Source organism: Triticum aestivum, chromosome 7B (genome assembly GCF_018294505.1).
Source record: "Triticum aestivum cultivar Chinese Spring chromosome 7B, IWGSC CS RefSeq v2.1, whole genome shotgun sequence".
In the NCBI taxonomy this organism is placed as follows: Eukaryota; Viridiplantae; Streptophyta; class Magnoliopsida; order Poales; family Poaceae; genus Triticum; species Triticum aestivum.
The window spans coordinates 714,807,534-714,827,518 of NC_057813.1; the positions used below are offsets into that span (position 1 = coordinate 714,807,534).

Genomic DNA, 19,985 nt, shown 5'->3' on the forward strand with positions numbered 1-19,985 from the left:
GCGGTTTAATAGATAAAATATTTTGAACAAAAGGATCTACCAAAAGAAGGGAAAACTCCTAGGTTGCGACAAGTGGCACATATGTAGCACGTCACTTGTCACAACCTGAGGAGGTATGAGTGATCTTTGGAAGTAGTAATCCTAATAGTGAGCTGGCTATAGCTGCTACGTGGGCTATAGCTGCCTCCTTTGATTTTGATTTAGTGAGCTGGCTTATTGTCACGTTCCAAGCCCATTGGATGATTTAATCTGAATAATATACCCAAGCCCATTCGATGATTCAATCTGAATAATATACCCAAGCCTCTATATCAAGGGAGATCCCGTGTTTGAGCTTAAACAATTACCTGATACTTTGATATATGCTTATCTTCATGAAAAGAAGATATATCTTGTTATTATTAGTGCTAACCTTTCAGAGCATGAAGAAGAGAAATTTTTAAAAACTCTGAAAAAGCATTGTGCTGCTATTGGATATACTCTTGTTGATCTTAAGGGCATTTGTCCCACTCTATGCTAGCACAAAATAAAATTTGAGAAAGATGCTAAACCAGTTATCAATAACCAAGGACGGTTAAATCCTAAAATGAAAGAAGTGGTAAGAAATGAAATATTAAAGCTTCTGGAGGCAGGTATAATTTATCATGTTGCTGATAGTCAGTGGGTAAGTCCTGTCTATTGTGTCCCTAAGAAGGGAGGTATTACTGTTGTTCCTAATGATAAGGATGAATTGATCCCACAAAGAATTGTTACAGGTTATAAAATGGTAATTGATTTCCGCAAACTAAATAAAGCTACTAGAAAAGATCATTACGCTCTACCTTTTATTGATCAAATGCTAGAAATATTATCTAAACATACACATTTTGGCCTCGCAAAGCAGAACGTATCGCTCAAGCTTGGGGGAGGCTTAAGTCAATGTTATATTCATGCCCCAATCATGAGCTCTCAAGAGAATTTATTATTCAAAAAAATTATGCTCGGCTTTCTCTCAATAATCGCTCCATGCTCGATACCTCTTGTACTGGTTCTTTTATGATGAAGACTATTAGATTTAGATGAGGTTTATTGGAAAGAATTAAATGCAACTCTGAAGATTGAAAACTCGACGAAGGTAAGGAGTCAGGTATAACACCTAAGTTTGATTGTGTTAAATCTTTTATGGATACCGATGCTTTTCATGAATTTAGCACTAAATATGGACTTGACTCTGAGATAGTAGCTTCTTTCTGTAAATCATTTGCTACTCATGCTGATCTCCCTAAGGAGAAGTGGTTTAAATATCATCCTCCCATTGAAGTGAACGTAGTAGAACCTATTAAATTTGAAGAAAAGAATATAACTTATAATGTTAATCCTATTGTTCCTACTGCTTATATTGAGAAACCACCTTTCTCTGTTAGAATAAAGGATCATGCTAAAGCTTCAATTGTGGTTCATAAGAGTAATGCTAAAACACCTACACCCCCTGAGAAAATTAAATTTGAACCTAGTATTGCTATGGTTAAAGATCTCTTGGTAGATAATATTGATGGGCATGTTATTTACTTCTGCGATGAAGCTGCTAGAATTGCTAGACCCGATACTAAAGGTACACATAGACCTGTTGTTGGCATGCTTGTTGTTTCTGTTACAATAGGAGATCATTGTTATCATGGCTTATGTGATATGAGTGCTAGTGTGAGTGCAATACCTCATTCCTTATACAAAGAAATTATGCATGATATTGCACCCGCTGAAATAGAAGGTATTGATGTTACTATTAAGCTTGACAATAGAGATACTATTTCACCAATTGGGATTGTTAGAGATGTTGAAGTCTTGTGTGGGAAAATTAAATATCCTACTGATTTTCTTGTTCTTGGTTACCCACAAGATGACTTTTGTCCCATTATATTTGGTAGACCCTTCTTAAATACTGTTAATGCTAGGATATACTGCGAAAAGGATATTGTTACTGTTGGTTTAGGGGATATGTCTCATGACTTTAATTTTGCTAAATTTCGTAGACAACCCCATGATAAAGAATTGCCTAGTAAAGATAAAATTATTAGTCTTGCTTCTATTACCGTGCCTCCTAATGATCCTTTAGAACAATATTTGCTTGACCATGAAAATGATATGTTTATGAATGAAAGAAGGGAAATAGATGAAGTATTCTTTAAACAGGGACCTATTTTGAAACACAACTTGCCTGTTGAAATCCTAGGGGATCCTCCTGCACCTAAGGGAGATCCCATGTTTGAGCTTAAACAATTACCAGTTACTTTGAAATATGCTTATCTTCATGAAAAGAAGATATATCCTGTTATTATTAGTGCTAACCTTTCAAAGTATGAAGAAGAGAAATTATTGAAAACTCTGAAGAAGCATTGTGCTGCTATTGGATATACTCTTGATGATCTTAAGGGCATTAGTCCCACTCTATATCAGCACAAAATAAAATTGGAGAAAGATGCTAAACCAGTTGTCGATCACCAACGACGGTTAAATCCTAAAATGAAAGAAGTGGTAAGAAATGAAATACTAAAGCTTCTGGAGGCAGGTATAATTTATCATGTTGCTGATAGTCAGTGGGTAAGTCCTGTCCATTGTGTCCCTAAGAAGGGAGGTATTACTGTTGTTCCTAATGATAAGGATGAATTAATCCCACAAAGAATTGTTACAGGTTATAGAATGATAATTGATTTCGGCGAACTAAATAAAGCTACTAGAAAAGATCATTACGCTCTACCTTTTATTGATCAAATGCTAGAAAGATTATCTACACATACACATTTTCCACCTCAGATTCCAGGATATTAGATGTATACATCTGCAATATGCGATGGACCCCACTAGAGAGGATATCAACCCCCACGCCGCTCTCTTTTCTACAGCCATCTCCTTTCGCCCCACCCCATCTCTGGCCAGTTCCATGGAGGTCGGTGGTTATTCCCGGCTATGGGCGGCACGAGATCCGCCTTTTCCATCAACATCTGACACCGGATTCGGGTTCCACTATCGGCACCTACCACGGGGGGCACACAGAAGACCGGCGGCGGCGCGGTACCATGAGGCCGATGAGGAGCGAGGCCCGGATCCACTGTCGTGGGAATTGCGGGGGGCTGATCCGGCAGGGTTCCTTGATCCCGCCCACCAGAAGCCCCTCCACTGGCATCCTTGCTGCCCGGCAGCCATGCTCGCTTTTGGTGGCTCTGTTCAGCACGGGCACCATGACGGGTCATCGCGAAGGTTGTCGCCGAATACGGCGACTCCAAGCCTGACTGCCACCGGATATGGTGAGTCATGAATCCCATCTCCCCTAACCTCTCTCCATATGAACTTCATGACTTCAGATTTATTTAGCATGATTTGAACATTCTATGTTTCTTTACCACCAGATCATCGGCCTCCCCTATTACTTAATTTTTAGATATTTGAATGTTTGTGACAGAGAGCATGGGTTATAGTTATTTTTAAGAGACCGTAATCTATGAAATTACTTACCTGTAATATATTTGAATGTGGTGTTGCAAGTTGTGAAACAAACTAATGTGAAATGGTTTGTGTAACATATGTGAAATTTATATTTCAATCTGGTATACTGGATTACTTCAGTATGTGGAAGTGTTATATATTTATCAAGAAGATCGGAATGATTTTCAGTGACATGTGAATTGAAATAGCTATGTGTAGTTGAGCTATGCAAAATATGTGAAACTCCTATTTCAATGTGTTGTTGCAAGTTGTGAAACTAATTTCTGTGAAAATATATGAAATTAGATCTCTGAAATATATGAAACAACTATTTATCTTATCTATCACTTGTTATTTCAGTGAGAAATGTATTGTAACATATGAAATTACTTCCGTGTAATATATTTCAATGTGGTGTTGCAAGTTGTGAAACTAATTTATATGAAAATATATGAAATTACTACTCTGAAATATATGAAACTGTTATTTCTCTTATCTTTGATTTGTTATTTCAGTGAGATGTGTATTGAAAAAAAATTGAAATAAATTCCATGAAATATTTTTCAATGTGGTGTTACAAGTTGTGAAACTAATTTCTGTGAAAATATATGAAATTACTTCTCTAAAATATATGAAACTGCTACATGCCATATATGTAATTTGTTATTTCAGTGAGATATGTATTGAAATGTATGAAATTACTTCCTTGAAATATATGTAGTTACTTTCCTGAAATACAGAAATATATATATCGCTTACACAGCTCAGCTACACATAGGTATGTGAAATTTATATTACAATATAGTGAAACTAGATTATTTTAGGCCGTGGAAGTGTTATATACTTCTCAAAATGAATGCACTATTTGAGTTGAAATGATATTTCAGTTAGGTATGAATTGAAATAGCTATGTGTAGCTAGCTGTTTTGGAAACAAAAATGAAACTAACATTTAAAGTGAGAGAGGTTGATCCTTTGAAAAATAAGATGACGTTTATGTACATGAGTGTACAGTGAAGTGAGACTGAGTTAAGGCATATGTGTAAAGCGAGAGTCGTGGCTGGAATCATGTGGGTAGGCCCAGCTGGTGAAATACATAGGCTTAAATGAAGAAATGTGTGGAATACAGAGATACAACTTATGACAACTTTTGAGGTGGCAAGATTCTATAGGAGTGGCAACTTATGACAACTTATGACAACTTTTGAGGCTGGAGAACCACTGGTAGATCCCGGCACTGGTAAAAAAAAAGGTTTCCGGGGCCAATAGAGCGTTTAGACATATAGGAGTGGCATTGGAACACGACACCACTAGTACCAGCTTAGCACTGGCGTCATACCAGCGGCGTTCGCATGCGGCGCCACTAACAACATTTTTTCGTACACCGCTAGTAAATATTTCTGCACTAGTGTTTGTCGATTTTGTAATGGTAATATGTTGGACGCCTTATAAATAGCAGCTCTGAAGAAATACAATTGCACGCGCACACGCACAGACAAATATGATACAGTATATACATAATCCAGCAATTTTGATTGGGGAAAAAATGACACAAATCAAGAAAAGAAAATTTCTCCCAATTTTCAAAGAAGCGAGGAAATGTGTTACCATTCTAACTGAATTAAAGAACACTATATTCTTTCTTTTCTTCTAAAAGGCGAAAGACCATGTATTAAGTATCACAAACCCTTACCAAAGCATCCTTGTAGAAATTAAAAAATACATCCAAGTCCTTTGGGTTGCCGTAGTCTTCTTCCTCCTACATCCTCGGTAGAAGAACCTTGTATCAACCTAGGAGCTTTTTGAGACAGGGTCCGAGAAGTCGATGAAGACCCGAGGACTTCAGCGGCCACGATTTGCATAGCAAATCGCCGCCTCGGAGAAGAAAACACCGTAGAAGGTAACCCGGCCTAACAGTCGATAGGATTTCGCTCATTGGCTCGTTGCTATGAGGAGGAGGCTTCGATTCCGTTGTCGTGGGGGTAGAAATCAATATATGGATGGATAGTGTTAGCAAATTAGCCACGGCGAGGCACTTGTCTGACCATAGTCTGGGTAGTACAAGCACCACATCTCGCCCCCGTCGCTCCCGCGAGCGGCGGCTGGCGAGCCCCCTTCTCCCCGCCTCTAGGTCCTCCTCCTCCCACTCATCCCCTCGCCACCGCCAAAAGGTGCCGCCGGGCGAAGCCTGGCCCGCGTCAGCGGCGACGGGGACTCCTTCCCTCCTAGCGCGGCGGTGGCGGCGCGGGTCGCCCCAGCGGGCAGGGGCGTTGCGCAGCGGGCGTTGCGCAGTGGCGGGTCTGCGCGGGCTGGCGCTAGTGGCGCGGTATCTAGTCGGAGCCACGGTGGTTGCTCGGTGTCAGGGACGGGCGCACGGTGGTGGCTACTCGCGTGTGGGCCCGATATGGGCCTGGGCAGGCCTGCAGCCGATGCACGGTTCTGGCAGCTGCCTCGGAGCTCGCTCGACGAGTAGAGGCGTGGTGGTGGTAGTGGTGCTCGGCGGTGGGAGCTGTGTGGCAGGGGGCGACGGGCCTCATCGGATTCGGACCGCTGGGCGCAGGTGGTGGCCGCGGATCTGGCTCTGGCCGGTCTGGCAACGCGGGCTGTAGGGGCCACCGGTGTGCAGGCGCTTGGGCAAAGGTGGAGGAGGGACCAGCGGCCGACGTGGCGGCTCTTGGGCTCCGAGGCGGCGGCCCCGGGTGTGTTGGTGGTGGCTTCGGCCAGGAGGTGGTGCGAGTCCGGTAGCGGTGGATCGTGGGATCCTATGGCCAGAGTGAGGTCGGCCTCGGCAGGGGTGGTGGTTAGTGGACGGCGGTCGGTGGTGGCAGTTGGGCGGCACATCTCCAGGAGAAATCCTTGCTCCGGTCTTCATCGGAGCCGACGACGGCGGCGCCCGCGGGTGCCGCGATCTTTCTTGGAAGCGTCGTCGTGGAGGTGCTCCTTCTCCTTATGGCTTGGGCTCTGGAGGGAAACTTCAGATCCGCTGGATCAGGGCGATGGAGGCGTCTTCGCGTCTTTATCCTCCTTGGGGGCATCGTCTCAGAGCCGGCAATAACTCAGAGACTTGACGATGATGGCATCTTCACCGTCGATGGTGGAATCTTCGCCGCGTGGCTTGCTGAGGTGGGGCGTTGGTTTCTGTTTGGCAACGATGATGGCGCCGAGAAGAGCTTGGGTCGCGGCGTGGTCTTCGGTAGTCGGTTCTTCCCGGCGTGTCCGAGGTGCTCTTTTGGGCACGGTCGGCGCAAGTCCTGCATATTTTCCTTGTGTCGCTCGTCGTCAATGTCGGAGCTGTCGGTTGCTTGCGCGTGTGGCCATCCGTTGGCATGTGCCGTCGTGGCTTCTGTTCATGTCGGTGGCAAGGTTGGCCGGTGGTGCCAATGTCATGTGGGTTGTGTTGTATCGGTTTTAGCCCGATTTTCCGTCAATTAACCGGGCAACTCTCTTCTTCTTAATCAATGAAAATGGCAAGTCTTTTGCCTTGTTTCAAAAAAAAATCTGGGTAGTGTCCAACTATTGTATGGTCTGGAAATAGTCTAACTTGTGTCTGACTAGTGTATAGGCCAGGTTTGTGTTGTGTGCGTGCATGTGTGGCGCGGTGTGTGCGTGCGTGCGTGCACATCAGTGCATAGTGGTAGCGCTAGGTGGTTAGGATCGCGAGGTGGGGCGTGATCGCTGCGGGCTCGCCACGAGCCGTTCGCGTTCGTGCACGTAATGGACGCGAGCGGAGCGGGCCAATCGGGGTGCCAGCAAAGGTGGGAGCGTATGGGTCATGCCCAGCGCAGGCCCGGCTGTATAAAGCCTCTATCGGATCGTTGTAGCCTGGCTAGTGGAGACGAGTTCGTGCTCGAAAAGAGAAGGATCGCCGTCGTTGTAGCGGGGCGTACGTGTGCCAAAAAAATCCTCTCTGTCCACTGCTGCTTCTCCTTCCTCGTTCTCTTCTTCCTTGTGCGTCTGAGAGAGAGTCCGAGCGAGCTCCGGTGGGCTAGGGTTTAGGGCTACATACCAACAATTGGCATCAAAGCTATGGTTCAGAGGTGATCATCGGCGGGCATGTCACTTGTCCCATACGGAGGTGGCGGCGCGATGTCGCTGCACGTCCCTCCATTGACGCCGCGAACTACATGTCCTCGGCTATCAAGGTTGAGGCCATACTTGATGCCCATGGGCTGTGGTGTGCGGTGGCTCCGGCGGAGGGCGTGGCAGTTGACCCCCACAAGAGCAAGACGGCGCGGCAGCGTTGCTGGGTGTGCTATCGGAGGAGCTGCTGATGCAGGTGGCGATGAAGCCCACCGCAAAGGAAGTATGGGATTCCCTCAAGGTGTGCTTTGTCTGCGCCGATCAGGTGCACGCGGTGCGGCTCGTGACTCTCCGTGGCGAGTTTGATCGTCTTCGGATGGACGACGCCGATGAGCTGGACACGTACACCGGCAAGGTCAGTAGCATGGCGGCGAGGTACGCGATGCTCGAGGCGACCCGCGACGAAGCGGCCCTAGTGAAGAAGCTGCTCGACACCGTGCCAGACCGGCTGTACGCCGCGGTGGCCGGCATCAAGCAGTTCTGCAACATCGAGGAGATGCCCTTCGAGGAGGCTCTCGGGCGTCGGAAAGCGTTCGAGGAATGAACGAGGCGGCGCACGTAGGCCGGCGGCGAGCGAGCGGGCGATCAGTTCATGCTCACCACGACACAGTGGGCGGCCCGCCGGTGCCAAGGAAGCGGCGGTTTCAGGAACCACGACGACAACGGAGCGGCTAGCACGGCGTCGGGCAACAGAAGGAAGCGTCGTGGCCCGCTGCTACAACTGCGGGCAGCACGGTCACTCCAAGCGCGACTGCACGAGGCCTCGAAAGGCGGCAGTGGCGTCGGAGCAATCTCTCATTGCGGAGATCAACGACGACGAGCTGGAACTGCTCTAGGTCGTGGCTTAGGGGATGACTATTAGCAAATAAGCCATGGCGAGGCACTTGTCTGAGCATAGTCTGGGTAGTGTCCGACTATTGTATGGTCTGACTTGTGTCTGACTAGTGTATAGGTCAGGTCTGTGTTGTGTGCGTGCGTGTGTGGCGCGGTGTGGCGCGGTCTGTGCACACCAATGCGTAGTGGTAGCGCTAGGTGGTTAGGATCGCGAGGTGGGGCGTGATCGCTGCAGGCTTGCCGTGAGCTGTTCGCGTTCGTGCGCGTAATGACCGCGAGCGGAGCGGGCCGATCGGGGCGCCAGCAAGGGTAGGAGCGCGTGGGTCGTGTCCAGCGCAGGCCCGGCTGTATAATGTCTCAAGCCGATTGCTGTAGCCTGGCCAGTGAAGACGAGTTCGTGCTCGGAAAGAAAAGGTTCATCGTCGTTGCAGCGGGGTGTATGTGCGTCAGAAAAATCATCTTTGTCCACTGCTGCTTCTCCTTCCTCGTCTTCTTCCTTGTGCGTCTGAGAGAGAGTCCGAGCAAGCTTCGGCGAGCTAGGGTTTAGGGCTAGACACCAACAGATAGCAAGCCTTGCCGTATCCGAATTAGCCAGAGTTTTGTCGTTCGATCGGCTTCAGTTTTTGTCTCAACTCTCAAGTTCTTCTTCTTCCCGTACTTCCTAAGCCAGCAGGCCCATTTATTCCATCAGGCCAGATCGACTCCCAGATATTATTATATACTCCCTTCGTTCCTTTATGTAAGGTGTATTATTTTTGGCACGGTGATCAAGGGGCATAAATATAGAGGTGTTAGGGCAAAATTACCCTTGACAAATTTATTGATTAGTGGAAAGTAAATCAGTGTGTGCAGGAAAGTAAGAGATACATTCAATCGAGAGAGAGATTATTTCCTTATTTTGCAACAAAGAGAGTGTCAGGTGGTAGGTTCGACATATGCCAAAGGGTGGCTAATCATTGTGGGAGCTAGTAAGACGTCGTCGGTGCCTGGAAACGGGATAAGGCGAAGGCATGCACGCCGATGAATCTTACCCAGGTTCGGGGCTCCCCTAGGAGATAACACCCCTAGTCCTGCTCTGCGGGGTCTCCGCATGATCACTAAATCAACAAGTAGCTACAAGTTGCTCCTTGAGCTGTTCGGCTAGAGGAGGAAGAAGGGCAAGGCTAGCTCTACTCCTCTCTCTCTCTGTGTGTGTGTCTAACTCTAAGAGATCAACCCTTTGCATGGGTGCCCTCGGGGGTTTATATAGGCCTACCCTCCAGGGGTACAATGGTAATCCGGCCGGGTGTAGGCCCGAGCCGTCAGTGTCTACAGCCGCCGGCTTCTCCGTCGACCGCTGGGGCCCGCCGACTGGTGGGTCCCGCCGGTTGCTGGGCTCTCGGCCGATAGGTTGGGGCCAACACATGTGGGCCCTGTCAGCTGCTCATCACTGTGGCCTCTCCCCTGATGACGATGGCTTGGTCGGGGAGCGGCTGGGTACAGTGCCGCCGCCTGGTGGGCGTTCACTGTAGCCACACCCCGTCTTATCTAGTTAATGATGCACAAACTTCTAGGGAAGGGGAGGGTCAGCTGTTGGGAGCCGCCCTCCTCCTATACCGACCGGTCTACGCGTGCCGCCTTCTGGTATCTCAATGGCAAGTAGGGCCCGCCGCCTGCGGGCTGTACTGACAGCCCGTCGTGGGAGTATGGCAGCTCTGCCGTGGATGATGTCATAGTTAACGTGGCAACAGTGCCGCGCCAGGCTAGGGATGGTCGCCCGGTACGTTGCACTATGGCCACGCCCGTTCCGGGATTCGGGGGTGGCAGGCTGCGCTGTAGCCACGCCCCGTCTTGTCGCTATTATGTGGGTGCAAACTTTGAAGGTGCGAGGCTGGGCTGCCTGCTAGGAGTCGGCCTGCTCTGGGGCTGCTCTCTGGGCCTTGCCGCCTTCCTACAGCCGGCCGCTTGAACCAGCCGACCACAAGAAGGCGGCCCTTTGTCTTGGACGCTTGAGGGGCGCAACCGGCCCCGATGTCTTGAAATGTCATGGGGAGCGGATAAGGCTACCCGTGGTCATTTACTCCGACAAGGAGGTACATGCAATCAGGAGGAAGATACTTTCCTTTTGCTGGAGAGCTAAAATGGGAATTATGAGGATTTAGAAGAAATGCACCTTACATTGTGGAATTTTATCAAAAAACAAATACACCTTATATAAGGGAACGGAGGGAGTGCCTCCTAAAAAGAACTTTTGCCAAAAAAAACTCCTAAAAGAACTTGCAGAGATTATAATTCAGAAGTCCCCCTAAAAAAGTAAGAACATGATTAGTCGTTTGACTCTGTTGCTGGTTTGGGAATGAGGAATGGCTAGGATCCAGGTGTAAGTGTAATATTATTTTCTTATAGAACCATAAAAAGGATTGGTACGGAGCCGAGGGCTGCCGGAGAAGGACTCCATACGAGGATGCGGAAATGTGTTGTGCCGCAGACAGGAAGCGTTTTCACGTCCAACGGGGCCTCGTGTAACCACACTGAGTCATCGGGAAACTGAGTGTCCCGAAATGGATTTCGCCGTCAACTAACATGATGATCCACCTACACCGTGAAACTTTGCTAGACGCCTAGCCTCAAGGTGGGCCCCAACTATCGGGGTCACGATCGTGACAATGGGTAGTAGGGGTACGAAAGAGGGGCAGAGCCTAGCTACGGTGCAGGTGTAACACTTGGTGTTTTGCGAGTTCAGGCCCCTCTAGGCGGAGGTAATAGCCCTGCGTCTCGTGCCTTGAGGCTTGGTTTTTCTTGAGGGATATGATTACAGTGATTGCTTAAACCCAGCATAGGAGGGGGAGTGCGGCTTATATAGAGTGCGCCGCAACTCCATCGCTCCCACGTTGTCGGGCACTTAATGCTCCTAACTACGGCAGTTACATGTATAAAGCGCCACAACTACAACAGTTAGAGGTAATGGTAGCTATGACTCCACTTAAAGGACGACTTAGGATTCCTCGACCATTGCAGCTCTTACACCGTCCCTCCACCTCCCTTGTCCGAGTGGTGGGAGTCGTGCCGACTGAAGATTGGTCGCCGAGTGACGTCAAGGTGTTTGAAAGGACTTCCTCGTACGTGCATATGAACACGAGTGTGGTCTTGATACCTACCAATGATGGTGTGGGCCCCTAGGTGTACCATGGACCCCATATGACAGGTTCCTGACCCTACCTGTAGCAGGTGACCTCATCATTAGCCTCCGAATCGGTTGAGATTTCGTAGGGCATAGGGATAGAGCCTTCGGTTAGGCCCGAGTGCTTCAGTGCCACTCATAATAATACGTTTCCGAATCGTGGTTCGTTCCTCCTTAGACGAAAACACAACGGATTCTGGACTTTAAGTTTCCTCAGGTGATCGAGTGTCGTTGACCGTCGAGAAAAACCTGGTAGCACTTATTCGTCTCTAAGAGGAGATAGACTTCATGCCCGAGTGAGGGCATGCCATTATAACCCGAGTCGCGATGACGGCTCAACTGCCTTTCGATTGTTCCGTTTGATGACTGCTCGAACGCCGTTAGATTGTTCCGTTAGATGCGGCTCATGCGAGTGTGTGTGTCCAGTCGCTTTCATCCCAGTTTTACAGTACCATCAAATCTATTATATCCAAATAGAAACACCCACTAGCTATTTGTTCTAACATGCGGCCTATCTACATCAACAAACAACATGCAACCACCCTCCTCAACAAATATGCTACCTCAGCAAAACAAAATCAGAAAAACCGATATGACACATGTTGCGTCAAGTTGTCGAGCAATCGCACAAGAGTTCACAAGCGAGCGATGACTTGGGTCGGCCTATTCAGCGCTTCATTGATCCCTATTTTAATAACCTTCTACGAAATATCTTGTTGGTTTTTCCGGATTTTGGAACCTTTTAGGAGGTTCTTGAACCATTTTTTTGTTTTTGTTTTTATTTCTTTTTATTTTTATTTCTTCTGGTTCTTTTTTCTCCTTTTTATTTCCCTTTCCTTTTTCGTTTTCATTTCAAAATTTCAATTTATTTTCAAAAAATGTTGATGTGTTTCATAATAGTTCACAATTTTCCAACAATGTTCGTGTTTTATAATTTATTCCGGAGTGTCAAAAAATGTTCATGTTTCCAAAACTTGTTTAGGTTTTCAAATTTGATCAGAAGTTTTAAAAATGTTTGTGTCTTAAAAAAAATCACATTTTCAAAATTATTCCCATTTTCAAAAATTATTCGTAAATTTTCAAAACCTGTTCCTGTATTCAAAAAATGTTCTTTTTAAAATAATCATGTTTTAAAATTTTCTTAAGAGTTTCCGAAAATATTCCTGTTCAAAAAATGTACATATATTCAAAATATGTCCGTAATTTCCATAAAATGTTCAAGTTTTTAGAAAATGTTTTGAGTAAAAGTGTTCATATTACATTAAACATTTAGTTTACTAAAACGGATTTTTTTACAAACATGAGCAAATTTTTTAATCCTGAACACTTCCCAAAAAAAAGAATTTCTGAAGTTTTTCTAAATTTTTGTATACGAATAAGTTATGAAAACACAGCCATTTTTTATTTTTTTTAAATGAAAACACGAATCTTTTCTGAATTTGTGAACAAATTTCAGGTTTGAGAGCATTTTTTGATATTTCAAACAGAAAATTCAAAAACATGAAAAGACAAAGAGAAAAAAAAATGGATCTGCGTTGGTATTGGTTCTTATAGGCTTGCGCTGCTATGTAATAACTAGCTTTTATTATCGAGGATGGAAAGCACCAAAAGCTTATTGGTCGATCGCTACAGTGTTCGATCCTCGGTAGTGCTTGATTTTTTTGCGAATTTATAGTCGCTACAGTGGTCGATCGCTGGCACATGTGCTCGCTTCGCTCGTTCGCCAGTGGGCCAGCCCAGTCGGGCCGCCTGTGCGATTGACCGACAGTCTACCGCATGAAATTTGAATAAAGTTCGTTGAATTTGAAAAAGTTCATTGAATTTAAAATTGTTCATTGAATTTGAAACAAAGTTCACCAATGTTGAAAAAATTCATCAAAATTAAAGAAAGTTCATCAAATTTGAAAAAAATCATCGAATTTGTAAAAGAACTTCATCAATCTTGGTAAAAAAAACAATATAATTTCAAATTTTTATCAATTTAGAAAAAAGTTTCACAAAATTTGAGAAAAATCATGCATTAAATAAAATAAAAAAGAATGAACAGAAAAGGATAAAAGAACAAAAAAACTTAAGAACTAAATAAATTATGAAAAGGAAGTATATTTGGACAAGCGAGGTCGTGGCCTTATGGTTACTGTGTAACCCAGAAGAACAATTACAAATGGACCAAGCCTAGTAAACGTGGCTGCAGGCGCCCGTTTTGCAGAATACACATTAACAGGCCCATGCAGCGCCAAAATAGAAAATGCCCAAAGTCCACGATAGAAATCGACTTTCAGCGCTTGGGCTGTAGGAAGTCCCTCATTTACTACACGTGGTCCCGAGCCAAATCTTCTTTGTTCACTTGGACTATCTTGAGAGAGCAAATAGTTGAGGAACGCTCCTTCGGGAGCCCCCAACGATTACATGGGATCGGTGCTCTCAACCGCCACCATGTGTCGCGCTTTAAGCGCTCCTTCCAGATTTTATTTTATTTTTATTTTTTCGCACGTGTTTTTAACTTTTTCGGTTTTCAACTTTTCGTTTTTCACTGGTTTTTCTTAGCTTTTCAATAAAAAATCTAAAAGAATAAAAAAATTATGCGAAAAAACGTGTTTTCTCTTTTTTATTTCTTGTGGGAGAAGCATGGTTGTGCTTCCGTGAGAGGCATGGATTGGCATGGCCGTGCCTCTCGGAAACGAGAAAAAACTGCATTTTCTTTTTTTTTTCTTCCATGAGAGGCATGGTTTCGCTTCCTCGAGAGGCACTTGAAAACGTAAAAAAATGTGTTTTTTTTCTTCCATAAGAAGGCGAGAGGCATGGTCGTGCCTCTCGAAAACGAAAGAAAACGTGTTTTCTCATATATTTTTTGTGAGAGGCACGGTTTTGCTTTCGCGGGAGGCACGGCCATAACTCTCTGAAATGGAAAAAGAACGTGTTTTCTTTTTTTTCTGTGAGAGACACGGTTTTGCTTCCGTGAAAAGCACGACCGTGCCTCTCAAAAACGAAAAAATAATGTGTTTTTTTCTTCCGTGAGAGGCATGGTTTTGTTTCCGCGAGAGGCACGGATTTGCTTCTGCGAGAGGCACGGTCATGCCTCTCGAAACGGCTTCTGAAAAGGAAAAAAAATCATGCTCTCGGTTCGGTTTTTCTGTCCGATCTTTTTCGTGAAAAAAAAGTTCGTCAAAACTTATTAACATGGAATTTAGTTTTGAAGATCTCGGCGCGAGGAATCTAGCGATGAAAACGGTTCGAGATTTGCACGCGCGGTTTAATAGATAAAATATTTTGAATAAAAGGATCTACCAAAAAAAGGAAAAACTCCTAGGTTGCGATAAGTGGTGCATATGTAGCGCACCACTTGTCACAAACTGAGGAGGTATGAGTGATCTTTGGAAGGAGTACTCCTAATAGTGATTTCGCTATCTTTACTAAGTATTGCTACGTGGGCTATAGCTGCCTCCTTTGATTTTGATTTAGTGAGCCGGTGCCAAAAAAACGCCCCAGTCGCGCCCCCAGGACTAGGAAAAACGCTGGTTCGGCCCTTTTTTCGCCTGGGGGGCCTGTTGGGGGCGCGGCTGGAGATGCTCTTACCCCCACCCTACCAGCCATCCCATCTGGTTCTAATTGTAGGCTGTGATTAACAAGTTCAGTTGTAAAACTAGTTGATTCATCTCCCCCATGCCCGATAGGGAAAAACAGCCAGATAATTCCAATTTTCATGCATGGCCCGGAATATAGCTAGCCAAGCCGTTTTAAACTACTGGCTACCTTCCAGATCTAGCCTCCCGTATGCATGCGCACATATGCTTAAACTGTATATACTAGTTCACACTACATATTCTCTTTTGAAAAACTTCATTACTTACACACAGAAACATGTAGATACTTGACACTACATACTCTTCGGGAGTATATAATTCCTTTTGGTTCGAAGAAAAGTATATATGATTGCTTAATTTCAGAAGAAAAAATACCACATACTCTCGTTTCTTGAACGTACACACATACTACAACTAAAGGTAGTATGACATTCCATTATTCAAAAAACGTACTATATACTAAATAAAAAATATAACCTTTTCGTACACACATACTAAAACTAAAGGTAGTATGCCGTTCCATTATTCAAAAAATGTACTATATACTAAATAAAAAATATAACCTTTTCTTGAACGTACACACATATGTAGGAGTTATCAGGAACACCAACTTATCCATTTACCAGTGATCTCCTGGCCAGCCCCTCCACATGCACTAAGCTGGCGTTTGGTTCTCAGGCTATCCCCCAGTGGGATAGGGATAAACAGATTTTCAGGGGATGCCATGTGTTTGGAAGGAAGGATGTGATGGCTGGGGATAACCCTAAATCCAACTTCACCCTCGAACCAAACACCCCCTTAGTATACACGTTGGGTGATGGTGCTCAAGACGAACCACGTTGGTCCAATAGGCGTATCTTGGGGTCTCTTTGCTTCGGGTTGTCATTTGCATGAGATTCTGCGTGCCCCCTCAGCATGTCCCTCCTCGGCCTGGTGAAGTCAATATCATAACCAAACAGTAGGAAAAAGTAAGGGTTTGTAAAAAAATACGTGGGGGCTGGTAGATTCACATTCGCAAAAAAAAAAGTGATCCACATTCGCAGTGTTTGGTAGTGGCTATGTGCTGCAAGTGTGAGAGAGCCATTCAAGGTGTCATGAAATCTTTCTTGCTTGCATCAGAAGAAATAGCCGATTCGGCCGTTTCTCGGGTGCCACGTTTTGAGGTGCTTTGAGCAATATGCTAAGCGAAGACGGGTAGATTGCTCAATAGCAGCAAAGGTGACTGATTGCTCAATAGTAACTTTCATGCAAGCCCACCTATCTTTTACGCGAACCAAACATAACACGTCATTGTTGTACTCCCTCCGTTTCTTTTTAGTCTGCATATAAGATTTGGTCAAAGTCAAGCTTTGCATAGTTTGACTAACTTTATATTAAAAATATCAACATTCATAATATGAAATCGACATTTTCAGATGCACCATGAAATGTATTTTTATATTATATAGTTTAAGTATTATAGATGTTTATGTTTTTTAATATAAATTTAGTCAAACTTTATGTAGTTTGACTTTGATCAAAACTTATACGCGGAGTAAAAGAAACGGAGGGAGTATCTTGTGCAGAGTATCTTGATAGACGCCAAACCATTATCTGATCCATCTTGGCAGCAGGTAGGTAGGCGCGTCTTGCTGTTCCACACACAAGACGAGATGTAGTACGCAGCATCTTCTTGGTGCCTTGCTCTTGGAGCACGTGAGCCATGTCGTTTGTGGCAAGGCGCTAGGCAAATGCACATGAGACGCACATGCTGGCACACGCGCACATCTTAGGAACTCTGAAAATAAAGAAATGAGAAAAAGAGTGGTATTAGTTCAATAACTATCGCTAACGGGCGGTCGGTTCTGATGGTGGTGACTCAAACGAACATTCATTTTCAATGTAAAATATTATCACATATGTCCTTGTTTTTATTCTTGTTAGTCACTACTATCGTGCGGTGTTTAATTGGGCTTAGTGGAGGCGCCGAGCCCACCCTGAAATTCAAGGGGGGCAGGATGGGTATTTGGTTAAGGTGGAAGGGACGTTCGTGGGCTACATAAGAAGCTTACGTAAGTCTAGCATTTTCGCCCTCTTCCCTTCCCTCCCTCCTTCAAGAAAATCGACCACCTTCATTGATGGGAAAGGCAGCGCATGACAGGAATCTCACATGTGGTGGTGCAAGGACCTCCTACTCCTAGTCTCCGGGTGGTAGCACAAGAGAACGGCTAAAAGCATCTACAACCGTACGCCCATTATCTGCGACAGTTGCCCTTTGGACTATCATTGATTGCATTTTTTGTCGGTAGCTTACCAAGCGGATCACTTGGTGCCCTTTGGACTATCGACGCAATGGTATGATGACGACTATTCGACGCAATGGTACAAACTATATGTTGGGGGCCATTTTTGTGTTCTTACTTTTTATTTGGACGATGGCATCGACCATCATATCTGCTGGAGATGCACTGAGATTTGACTATACAACGTTCTTTTTGGAAAAGGAGAAATTCACGGCCTCATGACCTCGACGTTACGTGTGTCGAAACAAATGCATCGGCCGGGCGGCCGGTGATCTCACAAATACTAAGTCTTTTGTCCATTCCTCCAACGCATCTTTGATTTCATACCTAGGTCGCATGTTCTTTGATGCTCACTGCAAACCATGGAGTGTACCGCCCGTCTATATATCAAGCTGCACACTGATCGGTCAATGGCATCACGAAAATGGAGGACGTCGTGTACCTCGTCCTGGCCCTCGCGTCGCTGCTCGTCGTGCTGCTCGCCAGGCGGTGGAGGCACAGCTCGCCGGAGGGCGAGGACAAGCTGCGGCTGCCGCCAGGGCCGTGGACGCTGCCGGTGATCGGCAGCATCCACCACATCGCCGGGGCGCTCCCGCACCAGGCCATGCGCGACCTGGCGCGGCGGCACGGGTGGCCCGTCATGCTGCTCCGGCTCGGCGAGGTGCCCACGCTGGTGGTGTCGTCCCGGGAGGGCGCGCGCGAGGTGATGAAGACCCACGATGCCGCCTTCGCCACGCGCCCGCTGAGCTCCACCGTGCGCGTGCTCACCAACGGCGGCCGGGACATCATCTTCGCGCCCTACGGGGAGCACTGGCGCCAGATGCGCAAGATCGCCGTCACGGAGCTCCTCACGGCGCGGCGAGTGCTCTCCTTCCGTGCCATCCGGGAGGAGGAGGTCGGCGCCATGCTCCGGGCCGTCGCGTCCGCCGCCGGGGACGGGGACGCGATCGACATGCGCGCGCGGCTGTCGGTGCTCGTGGCAGACACCACGGTGCGCGCCGTCATGGGCGACCGGTGCAAGGACCGCGACGTGTTCGTCCGGGAGCTCGACCGCTCCATCGGCCTGGCCGGCGGGTTTAACCCGGCCGACTTGTGGCCGTCGTCGCGGCTCGCCGTCTGGGCCAGCGGCGCCGTCCGCCGCGCCGAGGAGTGCCGCGACATCGTGTTCGGGATCCTGGACGGCATCATCGCTGAGCACCAGCAGAGGATGGGCACCGTCGACGGCGACGACGAGGACCTCATCGACGTGCTCCTGAGGGTGCAGAACGACGGCAGCCTCCAGCTCCCTCTCGACATGGACTCCATCAAAGCCGTCATCTTCGTAAGCAACCTCCAACGCCTACATATCTCGCTCTGCCATGCCATCACGGAAAATATCCTGTGGAGCATAGGCTTAGGTGCACCTCCTTATCACGCGCATATATAATATACGCAGGACATCTTCGGCGCCGGTAGCGAGACATCGGCGACGACGCTGGAGTGGATAATGGCGGAGCTCGTGAAGAACCCGAAGGTGATGAAGCGGGCGACGACGGAGGTGCGGCGAGCCTTTGAGGCCGGCGGCAAGGTGGTGGAACAAAAACTTGGGGAGCTGGTGCCGTACCTGCACCTCGTGATCCGGGAGACGTTCCGACTGCACGCGCCAGTGCCGCTGCTGCTCCCGCGGGAGTGCCGGGAGGAGCCGGCGTGCCGGGTGCTGGGCTACGACGTGCCGCGGGGCACCCAGGTGCTGGTGAACGTCTGGGCGCTGGGCCGCGACGAGCGGTACTGGCCGGATGCGCCCGAGGAGTTCCGGCCAGAGCGGTTCGAGGTTGAGGGCGGCGGGTCGGCGGCGGGGGTGGACTTCAGGGGCGCGGACTTTGAGCTCCTGCCTTTCGGTGCCGGGAGGAGGATGTGCCCCGGGATGGCGTTCGGGCTGGCCAACGTGGAGCTGGCGCTGGCCAGCCTACTGCTGCACTTCGACTGGGAGGCGCCCGGCGTGGCTAACCCTGCCGAGTTCGACATGACCGAGGCGTTCGGCATCACCAACAGGCGGAAGGCCGGACTCCTGCTCCGCCCCATCCTGCGTGTGCCCGTCCCCGTTCCCGTACCCGGTGTCTAGCTAGTTGATTCACGTACATGTGTGTACTCCTTTAAGTGTACTTTTAACTTTATTGGAGAATCAAATTATATTAAAGTTTGACCAAATATATCAATGTTTGTGAAAATAAATAGTTATATAATGAAAGTATATTTTATCATGAATATAATGCTAGTAATTTAGTGGCATAAATGTTGGACTATTATTATATGAATGAGATCAAATATAAAAAAAAGTTTGATTTTTTAACAAAGTTGGAAATGCATTTTTTAAAGGACGGACGGAGTATGCGGAAAACAAACCGTCATCAATGTATTTGATTGGTTCAATTTGTGGTTGTTCAATCTACTTGACAATGTCCTGTAAAATAACAATGCGAGATGGACTTGTTTAAAAAAAGACAAGTATGATTTTTCTACAGACCCGGTTTCTACCTGGTAGTGGGATGGCGCACAGTTTGTTTGGGGATGTGTGCATGTATCGCTCTATTATGGCAATATCACATAT

The 19,985-nt window shown here is 46.9% G+C and overlaps 1 protein-coding gene across 1 annotated transcript; it reads left to right on the top strand.

Moving 5' to 3' along the window:
* The first annotated feature begins 17,622 nt into the window (after positions 1-17,622).
* Positions 17,623-19,597, top strand: LOC123159273 (dolabradiene monooxygenase). Its single transcript, XM_044577102.1, has 2 exons — positions 17,623-18,719; positions 18,834-19,597. Exons 1-2 carry the CDS (start codon positions 17,823-17,825, stop codon positions 19,497-19,499), a joined length of 1,563 nt encoding a protein of 520 aa, XP_044433037.1. The 5' UTR covers positions 17,623-17,822; the 3' UTR covers positions 19,500-19,597.
* Positions 19,598-19,985: the final 388 nt, after the last annotated feature.

Excerpts from the sequence above, each read along its gene's own strand:
- LOC123159273 (XM_044577102.1), top strand. The coding sequence starts at position 17,823 with ATGGAGGACGTCGTGTACCTCGTCCTGGCCCTCGCGTCGCTGCTCGTC. Across the intron at positions 18,720-18,833 it reads CCATCAAAGCCGTCATCTTC|GACATCTTCGGCGCCGGTAG; the intron begins GTAAGCAACCTC and ends TAATATACGCAG.